At 65.0% G+C, this 16,887-nt stretch overlaps 1 protein-coding gene across 1 annotated transcript; it reads right to left on the reverse strand.

The window, feature by feature from the left end:
* Window positions 1–2,940: 2,940 nt before the first annotated feature.
* LOC309846335 (uncharacterized protein) lies at window positions 2,941–16,625 on the reverse strand. Its single transcript, XM_082695203.1, has 13 exons — window positions 16,466–16,625; window positions 16,005–16,135; window positions 15,560–15,655; window positions 14,413–14,574; window positions 14,185–14,211; window positions 13,331–13,550; window positions 5,648–5,709; window positions 5,207–5,444; window positions 4,730–4,851; window positions 4,427–4,497; window positions 4,051–4,158; window positions 3,832–3,959; window positions 2,941–3,126 (listed from the first exon to the last, which is right to left on the reverse strand). Exons 1-13 carry the CDS (start codon window positions 16,553–16,555, stop codon window positions 2,956–2,958), a joined length of 1,626 nt encoding a protein of 541 aa, XP_082551329.1. The 5' UTR covers window positions 16,556–16,625; the 3' UTR covers window positions 2,941–2,955.
* Between the last annotated feature and the right edge of the window lie 262 nt (window positions 16,626–16,887).

A 16,887-nucleotide genomic window follows, 5' to 3' on the forward strand; every position in this document is an offset into this window, starting at 1 on the left:
GTCCCACACTGGACTCTGTCCTGCTCAGCCCTGTTCCCAGCCCCCGAGAGCCCACGTCTACGGGGCCTGCCCCAGCTCCTTGATGGACCAGGAAGAGAAGGGTATGGGCCCCTGGTCCTCCTGCCCGGCCTCTCTTCCCGCTGGCGCCCCCAGAGGACACAGGGAGGAGGTATATGGGGTCTGCAGGGAGCTGGGTCCTGGAGGCCTTGGCGAGCAGGCTGAGCCCCATGGCCAACGGGGCCAGCAGCGTGCTCGGGGACCCTCCCTTCTGCTCCTGGCTGCTAATGCGTCCCTGGCCATGGGCCGACCTAGAGACACGGTCCTGCTTCTGTCCCCTTCACAAAGGCCCCTGGGTTTTGCAGTTTAGGTGGTGGGTAAATGGCTTTGTTTGGATCCTACGAATGGATGTTCTTAATTATGTATAATTAGCCCTTGGGTTTGGCTCCTTCTGAGAAGCCCCGTCTGGAAGGGAGAGTGTGACCAAAGCAGGAAGCAGCACATCTCCGAGTTAGGAGCCTGGGAGAGGAGAGGGTAGCCTTCTGTGTGCCCTCCAGGCCCTCACAGTGCCTGCCCTGGGAGCCCCAGACAGGCCCTGCCTCCCCCTCACTCTAACCCCGGGGCCGATGTTCCTCCCCGGACCTCCTGCACTCCCCGCGGCGTGTCCAGCCTGCTTCCAATGGCCCTGTCTTGATGCCCTTTGCGTCCATCGAGGACCAGCCTCTGTCCGTCCCTGTGGTTCCAGGCAGAGACGTGAATGGATGAGGGGCCCGTCAGGCCCCCCGAGTGGGAGCCGCTCCTCCCCATCCAGGGGGGCCCAGTGTGTGCACAGTCCTGGAAGTGGCAGATGTGAGGACGGGGGGACAGCCGAGGGGGCCACATGTGGAGGGCTCCCCCGGCCTCCCCTAGCCTTGCTGATGGAGGAAAAGCCACAGCCAGGGGACCGGGAGGCCCCGGGTGTGAGGCCGCCGAGGGCGACAGCACGAGTGTTCTGCGGGAGCCACGGCCAGCAGCTCGGCTCCTGCAGGGGGGGGGGGCGCCGTGCTCCAGACAAGGGGGCGTGGGGAGAAGCCGGGGCGCCCGCGGTGGCGTGGGGGGCCTTGGAAACAGAACAGTGAGCTGAGAGAGGCCGGACACAAGGGGCGCCTGGCGTGACTCCTCGCCTACAAAACTCAGAAGCCGGCAGATTCCCAGACAGCGCAGACTGGGGTTTGATGGGCTGGGGGACGGGGGAGGGTCTCCTTTGCGGGGATGAACACACTTTGTGACCGGAGAGAGTGCGGCCTGCCCAGCGCTGCCAACGGCCCGGCCCGGGTGCCTCTGAATTGTTCCCTTCGGGCGGACGGTCCGTGTTTCGTGACATGAATTTTGCCTCAATGAAGGAGGGAGAGAGGAGTCTGCCCGGCTGGCCTGGAGACTCGGAGCACCGGGCAGCGATGGAGACTTTTCCGGAACAGAGTGCGGACGTCGGTGCAGGCTGAGCGTGCGTGGCAGACTTGGCTCGGACCAGCCCCTGTGGGCAAAGCGCCTGCCAGGGGCCGGAGGGGAGGGCTTCCTGGGCCTCCGTGGAGGTGGAATCTGGCTCCTGCCCCACCTGGCCAGTGACTGTCCTCCCCAGGACTCTTGGGCCTCCTGGGTCCAGGCCTCCTCGCGAACCAATGAACAGCGCAGAGCCGGCATCTGGCTGGGCTTCAGGCAGAACTGGGGTCATCGGGAGGGGACGGTGCCGGGGCAGGAGCTGGGCTGGGCTGGGCTGTCCAGGCAGGAAAGTGATTGTACCACAGCCTCTGCTGCCTCTCCACTGGGGAGATGACCCCAAAACAGGCTCTGCAGAAGCCCAGAGCTGGGCCCCAGGACCCCCCGCAGCTCTGCCCGCTCATCCTCCTCTGGGGGCCGATCTGCCCAGGACTGTCACTTGCCTGATCCTAGCGCCCATGGCCTGAGTTTTAGCTCCAGACCGCTAAGGACCCTGGAGCCCCTTCCCTGGCCCTTGGGGCAGCTCCACGAGAGGGACCAGCTACTTGCAGGCACCGGGTAGACAAAAGGAACCAGGCCCTGGGCTCCCAGGACAGGGGACCGTGGATGGGACAGCATGCCTGGGGTCTCCGTGTGGGGTGCCCAGCCGGTGGCCTCATGCTTTCGCAAGGAAGTGGGCTGAGGAGCGTTGTCGCTACAGAAAGCCAGACCTGCAGCGCCAAGGCCAAGCCGGCCAGGCCAGGCCCTCTTGTTCCGCCCCCTGGACCGGCAGGGGTCTTGCTCTATAGCAGGGACCCCTTGCCCCGTGTCTCCTGCCTGGGTCCTGCCGTCAGCCTTGGGGGCACACGGGAGAGGCCCAGGGACACCTGTGATCTGGGAAACGGCTCGGCGCACCGACCTGCACTGGCCACCCCAGGGGAGACCCCGTGGGCTGTGGGTCAGGCTACTCGCTGCAAAGCTGCTGGGGTCAGTGATTTCAGAAAGTTGCTGTGTTGGCACCAGAATGTGAAAGCAAGTTCCTCCTGCTGTGCCCCCTCCCCTGGCCTGGAGGGAGGGGGCGGGGGCAGAGTGGGGCCCCGGCGGGGGTCCCAGTGTCCTGCTGTCTGCATCCCAGTGGGCCCCGGGAAGCCTGGCATCCTGCCTACGCCCTCACTCCTGCCACGGCCTCCAGCCCGTGGGGAAATGGGGGACCTGGTGAGCCCAACCTCTATGGGTCCCCACCTCTGGTCTGAACCTGTCTTCCTCACATCCCCCTCCCCCGACCACAGAACCACCCGGAACCTGAGCTGCGTGGGCGTCAGTCCTGCAGAAAGCCTCCATGGGACCCCCCAGCAGAGCCGCAGCCGCCCCCCTCTGCCCGCTGGACCGCGGCCCCGCCCCCGAGAACCAGGACATCGGTGGGCCCTCGCCTCCCCCCGCCCTGGCTTGCCCACCCGAGGGACCCCACAGACAGACAGAGCCACCAGGGACTGCAGAAACCCTTTATGTGGACACAGGAGTGGGGCGGAGGGCCAGGGGGCGGGGAGCGGGTCTGGCAGGAGGGGTGGAGCGGGCCCGGGTCCCCGGGGCGTGGTTCCTTCCACGTCCTGCAGGACGGAGTGTCCTGGGGCTGCTGTCCCGGGGCTGGCGGAGTGGATGGTTGTGCCTCCTGCCCTGGGAAGGAGGGGTGTCGTGAGGCCGGGGGTGGGGGCTGTCGCACGGGGTGCCGGGGCGGGCTCGCGGCGGCTGCAGAGCCCGTCTGAGCAGAGGAAGAAGGTCCTTCTCCATCTGCCCCAACCACGGCTCTGTGCACGTGAGGGAGATGCGCCCGAGGTGTGACTGCGGGGCGGGCGTCGTGGGACCCCAGAAGGGCCCCACTTTGTTGTCATCTGGGCTGGGCTCACAGCAGATCTGGGGGCCTCGGGCACCTCAGGACACCTCCAGCTCCATGTTAACGAGCCGCATGACGGAGATCCTGGCGGCAGATGCTCTCAGCGCACGGGAGGCGGGCTGAGCAGTTGGGGCCTTGGGGAGGGGCCGGCAGGGACATCACGCCCGCTGGACTCGGGATGGCCCGGCGGCTCTGGGGAAGGCTCTGGGGGCCCGCGGGGTCCCTCCTGCCTGCATGCTGGGGCACCCCCGGGGACCCGACTTTCCGCCAGGGTCACTCACCCTCATCACGTGTGGGAAGGTGTGGGAACGCATCTTTCTGCAGAAACGAAGAAAGAGCGCGAATGATGAGACCCTCCAGACAAGGGCAGCCCCATCGCGGTCGTGGCTCACACTCAGCCATGAAGACCCAGAGGGGCCCCTGGTGTCCCTGAGGCATGTCGCTGCGCTGGTCTCTCCCCCAGGGGAGGAGGGGACTGAGAGGGGCACGGGGACACGGCGGAGCCATCTCTCACCCATCGGCTCAGGCGTGTGGATGTCCTTCTCTGGCAAGCCCTTGCGCTGGGCGAATTTCTTAAATGCTTCCAGAGCTTCTGGGTTCACGTCGGGACGTCTGCCTGCCGTGAGGAGAGCAGGTGAGCCCGCGGTGTCCGGCGTGGGCCCGGGGAGGACACGGGAAGGTGCACGTGGCAGCGGCAGGAACCTCACCTACGAGCTTGGCTGTTCGGAATCTTCTGTCACGCTGTCCCTCGCAGTAAAACACGAGGTAGTCCCGCACGGGAGCCTCCTCTACCTGCACGTAACTCCTGCCTCCAACTGCAGGGGCCACGGAGGGGGCACGTGACCATCCTGGTCCCGACAGAGGCCCCCCTGACGGCCACCCCCTGAGGTCCCCTCGCCCATCCCCAGGTTCCCCTCTTGACCTGAGCCCCAGGACTGGGGTCCCCAGCACCACGGTCCCCAGTCCTGGGTATAGGACCTGACTGGGGCCGTGGGAGCAGGGCAGGAAGTCTGCCTGGGGAGCGGGACGCTCTGGTTCTTGGGGGGCACCACCCGTCCCCGCCCCCGAGCACCGGAGACGCACAGGCTCTGTATTTGCCGGGTGTGCCGGTTTTCTCCAGGGTGACTTCCACTTCATGGCACTGATTGTCCATCCTGGAGGAGGGGACAGACGTCAGCTGGCCGAGGGCTTGGTGTCCACTTCCATGTCCCGACCTTGGAGCAGTACAGGGGACCCCAACCCTGTCCGGGGCCCTTCTACCTCCAGAGCTCGGTGGGTGTTTGCTGTCACCCCACACCTGTGGCTGGACAGGCGGGCCGGGGGGGGGCCGGGGGGAGCTGGGGCCGGGGGACAGGGAGGCCGCTGCGTGGCCCGGCTCGTGCTCACCGATACACAGCGGAGGCGCGCACGTCCCCACGGCTCAGCACTGTGAACAGTATGGGGGACGCCTGGGCCACTGGGGAGCCCGTCTCTGAGATGAAAGCACTGATGTACCACTTTCCTGAAATCTGAAAGACACACGTCCTCAGTAGGCAATGTCGCACGTGGGACAGCTCTCCCGGGCCCCGGTGCCCCCATAATTCCACCTCCGAAGCCCCAGACACCACCAGCACGTCTGAGGCTCTCGGGGACACCTGCTCCCCTGACTTCTCCGGGTCCCTTCCTAATTCCAGCACATTGCCCCAGCCCCAGCCCCGTGTCTGGCGACGAGACGGGGGTCCTTTTGGTTCTGAATCTTCCTGCTCTCCCTGACCATAGCCTGCAGAGGGTCAGGGCTGAGCCCGGAAATGGGTCTAACTCCTGACCACGGACCCTCTGCTGCCCCAGCCCAGCCCACCCCCGCTCACCCCACACGAGCCGCACATCGGGGTCCGGGAAGGACAGGGGGTCCTGGGCCTGCGCGGTGATCAGGCCGAGGGCCGTGGCCAGGAGCAGGGTCTTCATCTCCGGGGCTCTGCAGTCACAGCTGCCCAACGAGTTGTCTCTGGGCTCAGAGAGGCTGTTTGGGCTCCTCACGGGGCCGCCCTTTATACCCTGGCCCCGGGTCCCCAGGGACTTGGCACAGACCACCTGGCATCCATGGCCAGCTGGCAGGGAGGGCCTAGGGTTTGGAATCACAGCTCATTAAGCTCTCAGGCCCCTGTGTTCCCAGGGTCACACATTCCCAGTGGGGCGTGATTTGCAGCAGGAGGCTCACAGAATGGGGGGCAGAGCTCTCGGAATGGGAGCCTCAGGCAGAAAACCAACAGTGTCGCCCCTCGGCTCATCCTGGGCCACCCAGGGTCTGCTCAGGCCTGCCCTCACCGCCTTGGGGGCCCCCGAAGCTGCAGCTCCCGGACCTGCTGCGTTGCACCCTGGATCGTGCCCTAGAGAGCCCTGTTTTGGGATTCAGAGCTCGGCTGCAACCATGCCTCCCTGGGGAGAGGCCCCTCCCGTCCTGCTGGGTCTGTGGGACACTTCTGGCTTCCTCTGGGGCTACTGTGACAAAGTACCCCAGGCTTGGTACTCAGAGCCCGGAAACTTAGTTACTCCCAGGCTGGGTGCGCAGAAGTCTGAGAGCAAGCTGTCACTGGACTGAGGTTCACCCCCCAGTGAGGCCCCAAGGAGGTAGTGGGGCAGAGTGGGGTCGGGGGTCCCTGCTGACTCTCCCAGCTCCTGGAGGCCCCAGCTCTCTGCTCAGTTCTGCGGCTTCTGTCCTGTGACCCACATCTCTCCTCTGGGCACCGGCCCTGGGGTGTAGAGCCCGCGGTCCAGGCTGACTGGACTTCATGGTCTGTGACAGTCGATCACCTCTGCAAAGACCCTGTTTCCGAATCAGGCTCTAGGCTCCAGGCGAGCGTATGTTGTGGGGGTCGCGCTCCAGCCCAGCACGCCGTGTTCCCCTCTCTGCAGGGACCTGCGCGTGTCTTTGTCTTCTCACGTGTTGCGCCTGCCCGTCAGGGACGGGGCCCCCCCGCAGGGCAGGGAGGAGCTGGGCCCCGAGGAGCCCCGTCCTTCCCCCGGCGGCCCCAGGCTCACCTGCTGAGTGCTCCCCTCCCTCATGGGGTCTGACCCCCAGCCCTGGGGGGCAGCCCCACTGCCCCCGATTCACGCAGCCAGCTGAGAGGCTCAGACACCGAAGCCTGGACCCTGTGGTCGAGCGCCCATTGACCTCTGAGTAAGGACCCTGTGTTCCTTCCAGGACCAGGGCAGGTCCCGGGCTTGGAGCTTGTGTCGTGCCGTCCAGAGCCGACCGCAGCAGGAGGCCAGGGCCGCAGACGGGTGTTTCCGGGCCTCACGAAGGTGTCCTTGTGCATCAGAGCCCCTCCCCCACATGCTCTCTGCTGGGTGATGGAACTGAACGTGTCACTGTAATTACCCTGGTAATCGCCCCCCGGAAGTTGTTCTGGAGCACAGCCCGGCCCTCCCCAGGGTGGGGAAGGGGAGGGCCCAATGCCCTTTTAGGCCCAAGACCAGGGGGCAGGTCCAGGCTTCGAGAAAGGCTCTCCTGTTCCCTGTGTGTGCCGAGCTTCTGCCAGGGGCAGGTGCGATCCCTGCCCCACCACATCACAGAGAGGACGGGGGTCCCCCGGACCCCTGGATGTCCCAGCTCTGCAGAGACTTTGGCACTGACCCTCACAAGGGCACCAAGGGGCCCGAGAGGCAGCGCGTGTCCACAGCCCAGCTGAGGTTTGCTGGGACTCCGGGGCCCTGGGGGACGCTGGCAGGCCACGGAGGACGATGGGCCCAGCCCTCCAGGTGGGCGTCACCTGACGCACACGCTTATAATTGTGGGTGTGATGTGGCTGTTGGGGAAGGATGCACACATCAGTGGAGCAGAACAGAGAGTTCAGACTTGGGGCCACGTAATTGGGCCAGTTTATTGTTTGACAAATGTTCTGGAACGATGGAACAGACACACGCAAATAAAGGAGCCTTGACGTAAGCCTCATGCCTTCCTTTACGAAAGTGACTACATCGATCACAGGCCTCAGTGTAACATAATTCAAGAGAAATTCTCAGGAGCTGGTGTCAGGCAAAGCACTCTTAGATGCAGCGCACAAAGCATTGTGCGTAAGGACAGAGCAGTGAATTGGAGGTCATAAAAACCCAAAACTTCTGCTCTATAAAGTCAGTTGTTAAAAGAATGAAAGAAAAAATAAAAAGCTATATGCTGGGAAAAACAGTTGTAAATTTCATAATCTGGAAAAGCACACATTTGAAACAATCTCAAACCTCAGCAGTAAAAAAGCAAACAGCCCGATAAAAATGAGCAAAACACTTGAACAGACATTTCCCCGAAGCGAACATCCGGGTGGCAAAGGGCCCTGGAGCTGGGGTGCGGTGCCACTGGCCATGAACGGGGTCAGCCACGCCGTCCAGGAGACGCGCTTCATGACTGGAGTGTGCGACACGGAGCAGGACCCTCGTCCGCAGCTGCTCTGGGGAGCGGCTCGGCAATCTCTGACAAATCCGGTTCGACTCTCCCATACAACGGGGCGACCTTTCCCAGCTCTGTATGTAGCAGGAATGAGCACCCGGAGCTGTGTGTCTGCAAACGTGTATGGCAGTTCTAGTCACGATGGCTAAGAACCAGCTATGCCCCCGGGGCCTTCCCCTCGAGCCGGTCGGACAGACCACGGCCCCTCCACGTGACAGAATGACAGGAAACGGAGTGAGGAGTGGACCAAGCCGACAGCGTGGTGGGCTGCAGAGTGAGGGCAGCCAGCCTCACGGGGCACCCTGACTCCGTTTACGTGACTTCTGGACAAGGCAGAGCCACTAGAGAAGAGATGAGTGTGTTGCTGGGGGGCGGGGGAGGCCGCAGGAGGGAGGTTTTGCCCGTAGTGTCAGGGCATGGCACGGCTCTACGTCCCGACTACGCTGGTGGCTACGCAAATCTATGCGTGAGTGGACGTTCGCAGGCCTGTATGTGAAAATGCTGCCGGTGGAGGCAGACAAGGGCCACCACGTGCCCCCAGCCCCGTCAGGGAACCTGCCTCCTCAACACCCTCCCCGCCAGTGCCGAGCGCACGGTGCGCCCAGTGTCATTCCTCCAGTCCCTCCAGTTGAGAGGACTCTGGTGGCGGTTTCCCCACGTGTGTGCTCGTGTTTGCCCAGAACACAAGGAAAGCCGCTTTGTCGGTGGCAGCAGACAGGGCCCTGCCGGCGTGGGGCACGAGGTGACAGCTGGGACACGGCCCCTGCTGGAAGCGAGGTTTTGGGGACCCTGTGGGACAGGTGACCGGCTGACGGCAGCTTTCTGAAAGGCGCCGTCGAACCCCGGGGCTCAGGTCAGTAGAGATCTTCTGTAAGGGCCTTAGCGTTGCTGTGACCTCCAGCAGCCTCGGGACACAGGGGCCTGACTCCGGACCCCAGCGCAATGCCGTGGGCTGTGGGAGTGCGCCAGGGGTGGAACTCAAACCTTGCCAGGTCTGTCCTGCGAGAGTCGGGGAGATGACGAAGGAGTGGCCCGCGACACCCACGGTTGGGATGCGGACGGGAGCCCCGGTCCAGGTGAAGGCGAGGACGGGGGCCCCTCCCTGAGCAGGAGCAGCTCCTCTTGCCCTGCGGGAGCACCTGGCTTCCCAGTCCCGGGAACCCTCGGCCAAGGCGCCGTGTGGTGTCGATTCCGAGGGGCTCAGAGGGCCGGCCTCAGCGTTGAATTGTGTGCGAGTCGCCCGTCTGCCTGGGCTTCCAGAGGCTGGACGGTCACATCGCCTCGGGCCGCCGGGGGCGTCCTCCAACACGGACTGAGGCCTGCCCTGTGGGCCGTCCAGGGAGGCTGCGATCCCAGAGCTACTCTTGCTTATTTACTTATTTAAAGATTTTATTTATGTATTTGAGAGAGAGACACACAGCGAGAGAGCGAGCACAAGCAGGGGGAGTGGGAGAGGGAGAAGCAGGCTCCGCGCGGAGCCCGGAGCCCCACGTGGGAGTGCGTCCCAGGACCCGGGGTCATGGCCGGAGCCGGAGGCAGAAGCTTCACCCACGGGGCCCCCCAGGCGCCCCTTCCAGAACTGCTTTCAGCATGAAAGGAAGGGTCCGGCGTCAGTGGGTCGGGATTCGGGAGAGAGAGCCCACGCCCGGCTCAACGCGGAGAACTCGTAACCGGCCGTAGGGAGGAGGACTGTAAAGGACGGGCATCAGAGAGGACCAACGGGTCCCCCGCGGCTGAGGCCCGGGACCACGTCCAGGAGCAGACACCACGGGAGGCAGACTCCGCTGGAGACATTCGCCGGGCTTGGGGCTGGTGGGTTGGGGTACCCGTGGAACTCTCCAGAAGGCTGCTGGGTGTCTTGCTTGCTGCCAGGTGTCTCCGGGAAAGGAGAGAGGAGCAGGGGAGGAGGCAGACCCCAAGCTGGGCGCCCTCCCGGCCCGCCCTCCGCCCACAGGCCTGCACTTGGATCCCACGGTGCGAGGGCAGCGGGTCGAGCGTCAGGCCTTGCGGTGGCCATGGCTTCCCGGGAACCAGCTTCATTCTGGGTTCCCTTCCTTCTCTAGGCCACTTGCCGCAGGGGCCATCCCTATGCTGGTCTCTGGGGGTCCCCAGCGCCTGGGTCCGAGGCTTTCGTCATAGCTGTCCCGGGTAGGGCGGCGCCAGCAGGGGAGCCCCCGGGAGCCCCAGGTCCTTAGGCGCTCCCTTCTGCTCTACCCAGCGGCAGCAAGTCCCCCAGCTAGCCAGGACCAGTGTCGGCCTGGAGCCGAGAGAGAGGAGCGGTGACCTGGGTGGGGGGCTCTCTGGGTATCTGAGGCATGGGGGAGGGGCAGGGACGCGGTGGCGCAGGGCCCCGGGCATCTTGCCCGACCACGAGTCCCTCTGAACCCCCGCTGGGCTCTCCTGGGGGCAGGAGCACCCCCCAAGCAGCCGGGGTACCGCAGGACTGCCGGCCACTCGTGCCCTGCGCTAGCCCGCCACCGACCCCCGCCAACCTGGGGGGGATGAGCGGACTGCACGCCCCGGGAACCCCGCCTGGGACGCCCACATTCTGTCTTCGCCTCATAAAGCCGGGTCCAATTTCCCAGCACTCCGAGGGCCCGGCAAGGATTTGGGGACAGCGGCCCTTTCTCAGCTCCGCACGCCCTCTTCTGTTGGGATTGTCAAGTGCTGGTCCTTCACCTGGTCCCCCGGGGGCGCAGGGTTAAGCAGCGCTCAGAGGGAGGTCGGTTGGCACCGGGAGGAAGGTCACATTGCTTCTGTCCCGAGGACAGGCCTGGTCTCCCACAGAAACGCCGTGCCTCTCCCGGCTTGAGAACTAGGGGATCAGGGCACAGGGCCATCGTGGCCGCCAGAGAGGGAAGGGAGAAATCCTGGAAAGAAAGGGGCCAGGCAGTCAGAGCCCCAAGTACCGCAGGCGGAAGGTTCGAATCTGGGGCTCACCCTGAAACATGAGCCCTGCGGACGTGGAGCCGCTCCGTAGGGGCGACAGGGCTAACCCGCCGTGCAGGGACCTCAGGGTGAAGCTGGGATCCAGACGAGGTAAATGCCTGTTTATTTATTTATTTATTTTTAAAGATTTTATTTACCTGACAGAGAGAGATCACAAGCAAGCAGAAAGGCAGGCAGAGAGAGAGGAGGAAGCAGGCTCCCCGCCGAGCAGAGAGCCCGATGCGGGGCTTGATCCCAGGACCCTGAGATCATGACCTGAGCCGAAGGCAGCGAGTGGCTTAACCCACTGAGCCACCCAGGTGCCCCGGTAAATGCCTGTTTAAAAGGGTAAAGTCCATACGCTCCTTTTCTGAAGATTTTATTTATTTCGTTTTTTAGAGAGAGGGACCAAACGCGCAGAGAAACCGGAGACCGTCAGAGAGACGCGGTACGCGGCACACGGGGACGCGAGGTCAGGTAGGCGTCGGCGCTCATCAGGGACCCCCGGGGGCAGAAGCCGGTGGGCTGAGGTCCGTAAAGGCTGGAAAGAAAGCAGGAGCCCGCCCGGACTCGCACAGCCGCTACCCTCCCTGGAGAGAAGCCGAAGTGAAAACGCTGGGAAGGGGGCACGCGGCGGTGTGGGGCTCCGGGCCGGGCCGCGTCCGGGTGGCGGTCGGGGCCCCATGAGTGGGAGGCAGGTAGGGGAACAGGAAGCTCTGCTTTCCCCTCTTGGCCCCTCTAGGTGCCTCTGTTTGGCCAGCGGGCCCCCACGGGGAGTTGGGGAGAAGGGGTGCGCGCGGCCGTAAGGTTTCTGCATTTCGGGAGAGCCCGCGTGCTGTGGCCCCAGACAGCTCCGCCGAGATGCTGAGTGAGCCGAGATGGATGGGAATGGGTGGTGGCACTGGGGGTGGGGTCCCTGTGGATGCCCTGGTCTCTCAGATGCCCTGAGACCTGGCCGTGTGTTTTTTTTCTTTCTTCACCACCAGCCTGAGGGACACCCCCACTTCCAAAATGTCCCTCAACCCCCAGAAAGCAGTCCCAGCCCTGCTGCCCCCGGGACAGAGCTCGGGGGTCTTAGCAAGGCTCTGGCGGTGCTGCGGGAGGCTCTTGTCGGACCCCCGCTCGGGGAAGGTCCCGTGGAGATGGCGCCAGGTGCCTGGCTGAATCCGGGCAGAGTTGGCTCCGTCGGCCTGGCCAGTCTGAGGGCGCAGGCTCGGGACCCCGTGCTGGAGCCTCTCACACCTGTCACTCTCTGTGAGTGGATGTCCCTCCAAGCCCGAGCCTTGGCGAGGAGCTGTGTTCGGCAGCACGCCCTTCGTCCTCACGCCGCCCGCTGGGACAGCCGGGCTACCAGAGGCACATGGGGTCTTACGAGGGACATCTAAACTAATGTTCTCCCCAGGTGCCCTGGGACGAGGGCCTGGGACAAGGGACTGGGTCCCGGTGTCTGTCTGGTGCTGCCCATGATGCGGGAGGAAGTGGAGAGGCTGAGACGGGGGTGGGGGCTTAGACACAACCGAGCCCCAGGCTGGTCCGGAGACGCTCTGTGAGCCATCACGGAAGTGCAGTGATGCTTGCCTGGAGGGACAGTGCACTGGCATCCGTGTCCATTCAGTGCCCTCACTGACGGAAGGTCAAACACCCCATACTCCAACTGCCCTCCAGGCTCTGAGCTGTCTCCCGTGGCCCCACAGGAGTCATGAAGGGGAAACATTGTCCTGAAACCCGTGCACCGCCACAGGGGACCTCGGAGCCTGGACTGGGTGTCCGTGCACCTGCCACAGGGGACCTGGGAGCCTGGCGACTGGACCCGGACTGGGTGTCAGGAGTGTCCGCTCCAAGGAGGCCCTCGGGTGCTGTCAGCAGCCGGTCCACACAGGGAGGCCGGGAACGCCGGCTCACCCCACTCCACGTGCATTAGGTGGACATCACCAGCCCCTGGTACCCCGTCCCCGGCGCGGCCCCTGCCTGGTCCTGCCCAACAGCCCTCCGCGTTCAGAGCCTCATAGCCGGGCGGTCTCGCTCTCATGTCCAAGTGTCGCTGTGTCTCACGGTGTCATGTTGGGCCATCGGAGATCGGGTCTAAAAAACACCAGGAACCTGCAAAGGCGTCTGAACAGATCCCTGTGGTTCTTCTGCCCCGGGGGCGTAACTCGCCTTCCCAAACCTGCCCGGACGCGAGCGACCAGCTTCGAGCCACACCAGGAAGGGCAGGAGCTCCAATGGATCAGCCCGAGAAGCAGGGGCCAGCTTCCCTGGCCTCGACATGGCCCAGGCCCCAGCCATACCCTGATCTGAGCTGCTGGCCCCTCCCACCTCCCTGCTGCCCCGTGCAGGCTGCTCGGATACAGGACCAATGCCAAGGGCCCAGGGGACTCGGCACACCCAGACCTGAGCCGAGGCTTCCCTTTGTTCTAAGCCTGACAAGCCTTACTTGGGTAGCTCCGTGGATGAGGCCCCTCCCCCGACCACAGAACCACCCGGAACCTGAGCTGCGTGGGCATCAGTCCTGCAGAAAGCCTCCATGGGACCCCCCAGCAGAGCCGCAGCCGCCCCCCTCTGCCCGCTGGACCGCGGCCCCGCCCCCGAGAACCAGGACATCGGTGGGCCCTCGCCTCCTCCTGCCCTGGCTTGCCCACCCGAGGGACCCCACAGACAGACAGAGCCACCAGGGACTGCAGAAACCCTTTATGTGGACACAGGAGTGGGGCGGAGGGCCAGGGGGCGGGGAGCGGGTCTGGCAGGAGGGGTGGAGCGGGCCCGGGTCCCCGGGGCGTGGTTCCTTCCACGTCCTGCAGGACGGAGTGTCCTGGGGCTGCTGTCCCGGGGCTGGCGGAGTGGATGGTTGTGCCTCCTGCCCTGGGAAGGAGGGGTGTCGTGAGGCCGGGGGCGGGCGCTGCCGCACGGGGTGCCGGGGCGGGCTCGCGGCGGCTGCAGAGCCTGTCTGAGCAGAGGAAGGAGAAGCTTCCCGTGGGCTTCCCCGAGACTCCCAGCCGGGGTGTGAGTCCGCGACAAGGTGACTGCCCTCCTGGGGGAGGGGCAGAGGAGGAGCCGGGATGCGGTTCTCGATTCCGGCTCTGACAGCAACTGGGGGGTCCCCAAAACTCCTGACACAGAGCCAGGGAAGGACCCAGGAGATGTGCAGTATCCCACACTCGGACGCCGTATTTCTGGATCTTTGAAGCAACTCATCGTGTGAACAGAGTCACAATGACCGTTTTGGGATGAGCAGGGATTTCACACCCTGGGGCCTGTCCGGAGGCCCGTCGCCCGGCTGCACATCCCCCCGTGGCGCGACCGCCCGGAAGGGGTTTTCCAGCTGCTGGGGTGGGGGGCTGCTCTAGGGAGCGGATGCAGGCGATGCCCCCTGGGCTGGTGGCCGTGTCTGTCTGGCCCAGGTGGGACCCAGGGTCGGGGGCAGACCACGTGCCTCCTGAGATCCCGCGGGCTCCAAGGCCATTTTTGCACGTGTCCCCGGCCACTGTCCACTTACCCTAGTCTCCTCTTGAAGAGCAAGTTTCTGTGGGAAAAAAGGAGACGCACATGACCCAGGAGATCCGGGGACCCGTCAGCACCCGGGGCTCACTGGCCGGCGCGCCAGCCCCGGGGAGAGCAAAGCCACAGTCAGATGCCGTGTGTTCTCCGAAAGCACCAGCTGACGGTCCCACTGTTGGGGCGGGCGGGGGGCAACTGGGCGGGACCGGCCAGGCTTCCTTCCTACCGCTCTGTGTGGGTTCCAAGATGTCCTGGCTGAGTCCTTCGGCTTTTGCGAGCTTCTGAAAATACTCCAGGGCCTCCTGGTTGGTCTCGGGGTCCCTTCCTGTCGGGAGAACCAGAAGACACGAGGCTGAGGGGCACACCCGGGAGGCATCTCCACCGCAGCCTGGGCGGGAGCCCGCGCACCCGCGTGGGGGTGGCACCGAGGGCCCTGGGCCGGGAGGGGAGCCGGGCCGCTGTGGGCGTCGAGCGGGGACGGGGTGTTCACGCCTGGGCACGTCCCTGGAGGGGAGCAGCTGCCGTCCTGCCCCGTCCCAGAGGCGTTCCCTTCCCAGGCGGGACCCCATGCACTTGGAGGTCTGGGCCCCAGGGAGGTGGAGCTGCCCCCCGCCCCCCCGCCCCGGCCAATCCTGACACGGGAGTCCCTGTGCCCACAGCAGCTCTCTGCTCCCGCTGGGCTCCCACGGCAGGGACCCGGGCTGTGCACCCAGGTCCCGAGGCCCAGGAGTGGGAGTGAGGGCAGCCGGAGGGAGGCTGGAAGGCACCGAGGGGAGGGGGAGCGTCTGCAGGGATGTGGGACCCTTACCCACGAGCTTGGCCATTTGGACCTGCTTCCCGTTGAAGTCGCCGCTACAGTAAAGGACGTAGTGGTCCTTCGCCGGCGACGGCAGGATGTACACGACCCGCTTGCTGTTGTCTGTGGGAGGACAGCAGCACACGTCGGGAAAGAGCCACAGGATTCTCCAGGAAGAACCCGCTGCTCACCCAGGCTCGGCTGGGCAGACCGCCCAGCCCCCACGCGCTCTCTTGGGCTCCCCACCCTGCCCCGAGTCCCCACACCCCGCACCCCTCACGTGGGTCCCAGAGAAGTCTTGGGCTCTGGGGTCTGAAGAGCTTGGGGCACGGGCCGTTCAGCCCCCTGACCTCCAAACATGGCTGTGCTCTTGGCCCCTGACATGGGCACAGCCGTCCCCGGAAGTCCCTGGACAGGCCCATCCCTCCTGGAGACAAATGTGTCCCTAGAACTGGGACCCGTCCGTGTCTGTAGGGTAGTTTGGCTCATGAGAGGAGACAGTAGGTTTAAGGGGTCAGATAGGAGCAGACTTCTCAGGCTGGAAGCCCCCTCTGCCCGTGGGGGGTGGGGTGGGCACGGCCTGGCCGACCTCCAGGACTCACAGGTCGTGTATCTGCCGGGCTCGGAAGTTTTCTGCAGGACCACTTCCATGTCCTGGCACTGACCGTTTATCCTAGAACACAGGGTCCACGTGGGGATGCCGCCCACCCTAAGTCCCTGCTGGACCCACATGCCACGTGGGGCAACTCCCCAGGGCTCCCCCAGGGGAGGAGACGGGGCCATTGCACCCCCAATCAGCCACTCTGGCCCTTCGGGGCTTTCCCCTTAATCCGTGGCCTCGCCAGTGAGGCAGCCCCCATGGCAGGGTCCCCCAACGCTGCCCAGTGCTGAGTGTGAGGCGGGATCACGAGGATCATGAGGGCACCAACCTGCCCTGCTCGTCCCACCCAGACGCTGGCTCTCCGGTATGTGGGGGGGGTGGGGTGCTGGGGGCGGCCACAGGCCCCCGGGGCTGCACTTACAGCATGGTGATCTTGGCTTCCAGGTCACCCCCGTCCAGGACTGTGAGGATCATGGGAGTCACTGACTCGAGTGTAATCTTGGACAGGTCCTGGTCTGCGGTCATGGCCTTCAGGTACCATTTCCCTGACAACTGGACAAGGTTCCCTTTCCTCAGGGCTCAGGCCGCCCCCCTCGGGGTCCCCCTCCTGCTCTGCAGCCCCAGGCTCTCCCCAGCGCCCCCGCCCAGGGCTGGAGGCACGAGGATTTCTCAGCCCACCACCCTCCCCAGAAAATGCCCCGTGCCCTTGCCAGACCCACCTCGGCCAGCCTTCTCCAGGGCCCCCTGTCCCCTGGGGACCATCTGGCACAGACCCCTTTGGCTCTGACCATTCCCTCAGGGATAGGGTTTAGTGCCTGACCCTCCAACGTCTCCCCTTTCCCTGAGCCCCCTCTAGCACCCCCTGCCCCATCGGAGCCTCACATCTACGGGGTACTCTTCTGAGGCTGGGGGGTCCTGGGCCCGCAGGACAGCAATGAGGCTGAGCCCAACGGTCAGCAGCAGGGTCGCCATCTCTCGGCCTGGGCTCGTGGCTGCCAGCAGGTCGCTCGCTGGGGCTCAGACAGGCTGTGCCCACTCTTCACACAGCGGCCTTTATACCCCTCAGCCCAGGGCCCCCAGGAGACCTGGCACAGACGGCCGGCCACTCCCCTCCTGGCCACCAACGGCGGCCAGTTCTGCAGTGGAGCGGATAAAATGTCATTATTGTCGGACCGAACAAATCTTGTTAACCGCCACGGACCATCAGAGAAGGGCCATTGGCCAGAGGACAGAGTTGCAGATCTTATCTGGGGGGGAAGCGAGTCTGAGTGCCGGGGGTGGGGGTGCTCTGTGAGGGAGGTCGT

The sequence above is a fragment of the Mustela nivalis genome (assembly GCF_964662115.1).
Source record: "Mustela nivalis genome assembly, chromosome: 13".
NCBI classification, from domain to species: Eukaryota; Metazoa; Chordata; class Mammalia; order Carnivora; family Mustelidae; genus Mustela; species Mustela nivalis.